The sequence below is a fragment of the Babylonia areolata genome, chromosome 13 (assembly GCF_041734735.1).
Source record: "Babylonia areolata isolate BAREFJ2019XMU chromosome 13, ASM4173473v1, whole genome shotgun sequence".
In the NCBI taxonomy this organism is placed as follows: Eukaryota; Metazoa; Mollusca; class Gastropoda; order Neogastropoda; family Buccinidae; genus Babylonia; species Babylonia areolata.
Genome location: NC_134888.1, coordinates 8428292 through 8433291, shown reverse-complemented (window position 1 = coordinate 8433291; position 5000 = coordinate 8428292). Strand labels below are relative to the sequence as shown.

The window sequence follows — 5000 nt, the reverse complement described above, 5'->3', positions numbered from 1 at the left end:
TGACACCTCCCGGCCATTGCTGTCCAGTTCCTGTTACACACATGTAGTGTAGTGTAGTGTAGTGTAGTGTAGTGTAGTGTAGTGTAGTGTAGTGTGCGGCATACCTGTCCCAGTCTGACATCTCCCGGCCATTGCTGTCCAGTTCCTGTCACACACATGTAGTGTAGTGTAGTGTAGTGTAGTGTAGTGTAGTGTAGTGTAGTCTGCGGCATACCTGTCCCAGTCTGACACCTCCCGGCCATTGCTGTCCAGTTCCTGTTACACACATGTAGTGTAGTGTAGTGTAGTGTAGTGTAGTGTAGTGTAGTGTGCGGCATACCTGTCCCAGTCTGACATCTCCCGGCCATTGCTGTCCAGTTCCTGTTACACACATGTAGTGTAGTGTAGTGTAGTGTAGTGTAGTGTAGTGTGGTGTAGTGTAGTGTAGTGTAGTGTAGTGTGGTGTAGTGTAGTGTAGTGTGGTGTAGTGCAGTGTAGTGTAGTGTAGTGTGGTGTGGTGTAGTGTAGTCTGCGGCATACCTGTCCCAGTCTGTGTAGTGTAGTGTAGTGTAGTGTAGTGTAGTGTAGTGTAGTGTAGTGTGCGGCATACCTGTCCCAGTCTGACATCTCCCGGCCATTGCTGTCCAGTTCCTGTTACACACATGTAGTGTAGTGTAGTGTAGTGTAGTGTAGTGTAGTGTAGTGTAGTGTGGTGTAGTGTAGTGTAGTGTAGTGTAGTGTAGTGTAGTGTAGTATAGTCTGCGGCATACCTGTCCCAGTCTGTGTAGTGTAGTGTAGTGTAGTGTAGTGTAGTGTGATGTAGTGTAGTGTAGTGTAGTGTGATGGAGTGTAGTGTGATGTAGTGTAGTGTAGTGTGATGTAGTGTAGTGTAGTGTGGTGTAGTGTGGTGTAGTGTAGTGTAGTGTGGTGTAGTGTAGTGTAGTGTGATGTAGTGTAGTGTAGTGTAGTGTAGTGTAGTGTAGTGTAGTGTAGTGTAGTGTGCGGCATACCTGTCCCAGTCTGACATCTCCCGGCCATTGCTGTCCAGTTCCTGTCACACACATGTAGTGTAGTGTAGTGTAGTGTAGTGTAGTGTAGTGTGGTGTAGTGTAGTGTAGTGTAGTGTAGTGTAGTGTGGTGTAGTGTAGTGTAGTGTAGTGTAGTGTGATGTAGTGTAGTGTAGTGTAGTGTAGTGTAGTGTAGTGTAGTGTGCGGCATACCTGTCCCAGTCTGACATCTCTCGACCATTGCTGTCCAGTTCCTGTCACACACATGTAGTGTAGTGTAGTGTAGTGTAGTGTGATGTAGTGTAGTGTAGTGTGATGGAGTGTAGTGTGATGTAGTGTAGTGTAGTGTGATGGAGTGTAGTGTGAAGTAGTGTAGTGTAGTGTGATGTAGTGTAGTGTGATGTAGTGTTGTGTAGTGTGATGTAGTGTGATGTAGTGTAGTGTAGTGTGATCTAGTGTAGTGTAGTGTAGTGTAGTGTAGTGTAGTGTGGTGTAGTGTAGTGTAGTGTGGTATAGTGTAGTGTAGTGTAGTGTGGTGTAGTGTGGTGTAGTGTGGTGTGGTGTAGTGTAGTGTAGTGTAGTGTAGTGTAGTGTAGTGTGGTGTAGTGTAGTGTAGTGTAGTGTAGTGTAGTGTGGTGTAGTGTAGTGTAGTGTAATGTAGTGTAGTGTAGTGTAGTGTGGTGTGGTGTAGTGTAGTGTAGTGTGGTGTAGTGTAGTGTAGTGTAGTGTAGTGTAGTGTAGTCTGCGGCATACCTGTCCCAGTCTGACATCTCCCGGCCATTGCTGTCCAGTTCCTGTTACACACATGTAGTGTAGTGTAGTGTAGTGTAGTGTAGTGTAGTGTAGTGTGATGTAGTGTAGTGTAGTGTGATGTAGTGTAGTGTAGTGTGATGGAGTGTAGTGTGAAGTAGTGTAGTGTAGTGTGATGTAGTGTAGTGTGATGTAGTGTTGTGTAGTGTGATGTAGTGTGATGTAGTGTAGTGTAGTGTGATGTAGTGTAGTGTAGTGTAGTGTAGTGTAGTGTGTGGTGTAGTGTAGTGTAGTGTAGTGTAGCGTAGCGTAGTGTAGCGTAGTGTAGTGTAGTGTAGTGTGGTGTAGTGTAGTGTGGTGTAGTGTAGTGTAGTGTGGTGTAGTGTGGTGTAGTGTAGCGTAGTGTGGTGTGTAGTATAGTGTAGTGTAGTGTGGTGTAAGGTAGTGTAGTCCACGGCATACCTGTCCCCGTCGGACATCTCTCGGCCATTGCTGTTCAGTTCCTGTGAATCGTATCGTATCGTATCGTATCGTATCGTGTCGTGTCGTGTCGTGTTGTGTCGTACTGCACTTTAGTGTATTTTAGTGTTCTGTGCTGAATTGCGTTGTTGTCTGCAGCATACATACACATCCCAATTCTGTCGACATGTTGTGTTGAGTTGCGTTGCGTTGTGTTGTGTTATGTTATATTGCGTACTGTTGTCTTGTATCGTACTGAATTGAGTTGGGTTGTATTGTATCGTACTGTATTCTGTTGAGATGCGTTGCATTGTGTTGTGTTGTGTGTCGCTCTGTATTTGAACTACATCGCATAATATTGTTGTATTGTTGTACCGAGCGCTGTGCTGTGTTGTGTTGTGCTGTGCTGTGCTGTGCTGTGCTGTGCTGTGCTGTGCTGTACTGTGTTGTGCTGTGTTGTGTTGTGTTGTGCTGTGCTGTGCTGTGTTGCGCTGTGCTGTGCTGTGTTGTGCTGTGTAGTGCTGTGCTGTGCTGTGCTGTGCTGTACTGTACTGTGTTGTGTTGTGTTGTGTTGTGTTGTGTTGTGTTGTGCTGTGCTGTGCTGTGCTGTGCTGTGCTGTGCTGTGTTGTGTTGTGCTGTGCTGTGTTGTGTTGTGCTGTACTGTACTGTACTGTGTTGTGCTGTGCTGTGTTGTGCTGTGCTGTGCTGTGCTGTACTGTGTTGTGCTGTGTTTTGTTGTGTTGTGCTGTGCTGTGCTGTGCTGTGCTGTGCTGTGTTGTGTTGTGCTGTGCTGTGCTGTGCTGTGCTGTACTGTGCTGTGTAGTGCTGTGCTGTGCTGTGCTGTGCTGTGTTGTGCTGTGTTGTGTTGTGCTGTGTTGTGTTGTGTTGTGCTGTGCTGTGCTGTGCTGTGTTGTGTTTTGCTGTGCTGTGCTGTGCTGTGCTGTGTTGTGCTGTGCTGTGCTGTGCTGTACTGTGCTGTGTAGTGCTGTGCTGTGCTGTGTTGTGCTGTGCTGTGTTGTGCTGTGCTGTGTTGTGCTGTGTTGTGTTGTGCTGTGCTGTGCTGTGTTGTGTTTTGCTGTGCTGTGCTGTGCTGTGTTGTGCTGTGCTGTACTGTGCTGTGTAGTGCTGTGCTGTGCTGTGTTGTGCTGTGCGGTGTTGTGCTGTGCTGTGCTGTGTTGTGTTGTGTTGTGCTGTGTTGTGTTGCGCTGTGCTGTGCTGTGCTGTGCTGTGTTGTGCTGTGTTGTGTTGTGTTGTGTTGTACTGTTCTGTGCTGTGCTGTGCTGTGCTGTGTTGTGCTGTGTCATGTTGAGTTGTATTGTTCTGTGCTGTGCTGTGTTGTGCTGTGCCATGTTGAGTTGTATTGTATTGTATCGTATTGTGTTTTGTTGTGCTGTGTTGTATATCGCACTATATATATGAGTGTGTACCATATCGCACATTGTCGTTGTATATTGTTGTTCCGTACGCAGACACAAACACACACAGACACCCCCCCACCCAAACACCCCACCCATCACCCACATCCACCCGCCCACACCCACACACCCACACCCACTCCCATACACCCACACAACCACACCCATACACCCACACCCACACCCACCCGCTCACACCCATCGCCCACCCGCTCACACCCACACTCACACACACACCCACACACACCCGCTCACACCCATCACCCACCCGCCCACACCCACACCCTCACACCCACACACCCACACCCACCCGCACACACCCACACACACCCGCCCACACCCATCACCCACCCGCCCACATCCACCCGCTCACACCCATCACCCACCCGCTCACACCCATCACCCACCCGCCACACCCACACCCACACACACACACACACACACACACCCGCCCACACCCACCCGCCCACACACCCACACTGACCCTGGTAGCAGCGAAGGGGTCTCTCTGTTCGTGCTCCAGGAACTTGTCCAGGTTGAAGAAAGTGTCGAAGAAGATGTCCGCCATGCGGCAGTTCTTCAGGTCACTCAGAGTGATCCTCTCTTCCGCCCGTGGCCGCACCAGGTCAAACATCTGCCGACCCAGGGGCGGGAACTTTGAGTGCATCACAGTTAGCTAAGCAAAGTGTCATAATGCATAATGTCTATAAGCAAAGTGTCATAATGCATAATGTCTATAAGCAAAGTGTCATAATGCATAATGTCTATAAGCAAAGTGTCATTATGCATAATGTCTATAAGCAAAGTGTCGTAATGCATAATGTCTATAAGCAAAGTGTCATAATGCATAATGTCTATAAGCAAAGTGTCATAATGCATAATGTCTATAAGCAAAGTGTCATTATGCATAATGTCTATAAGCAAAATGTCATTATGCGTAATGTCTATAAGCAAAGTGACATAATGCGTAATGTCTATAAGCAAAGTGTCATTATGCATAATGTCTATAAGCAAAGTGTCGTAATGCATAATGTCTATAAGCAAAGTGTCATAATGCATAATGTCTATAAGCAAAGTGTCGTAATGCATAAGCAAAGTGTCATTATGAATAATGTCTATAAGCAAAGTGTCATAATGCATAATGTCTATAAGCAAAGTGTCATTATGCATAATGTCTATAAGCAAAGTGTCGTGATGCATAATGTCTATAAGCAAAGTGTCATAATGCATAATGTCTGTAAGCAAAGTGTCATAATGCATAATGTCTATAAGCAAAGTGTCATTATGCATTATGTCTATAAGCAAAGTGTCATAATGCATAATGTCCATAAGCAAAGTGTCATAATGCATAATGTCTGTAAGCAAAGTGTCATAATGCATAATATCTAT

At 46.5% G+C, this 5000-nt stretch overlaps 1 protein-coding gene across 3 annotated transcripts in view; it reads right to left on the bottom strand.

Annotated features, from left to right (window-relative positions):
* The window catches only part of LOC143288820 (uncharacterized), a 36457-nt gene that overhangs the window by 1034 nt on the left and 30423 nt on the right, over window positions 1-5000 (bottom strand). Inside the window, exons 11-12 of one of the 3 annotated variants that reach the window (XM_076597459.1) lie at window positions 4096-4245; window positions 1740-1780 (exon numbers count right to left, since the gene is read on the bottom strand). In XM_076597459.1, coding sequence (XP_076453574.1) covers window positions 1740-1780; window positions 4096-4245 — 191 coding nt within the window. Of the gene's footprint in view, window positions 31-104; window positions 146-1739; window positions 1781-4095; window positions 4246-5000 lie in introns of all 3 variants that reach the window. The other 2 variants (XM_076597458.1, XM_076597457.1) reach the window with 2 other exon arrangements.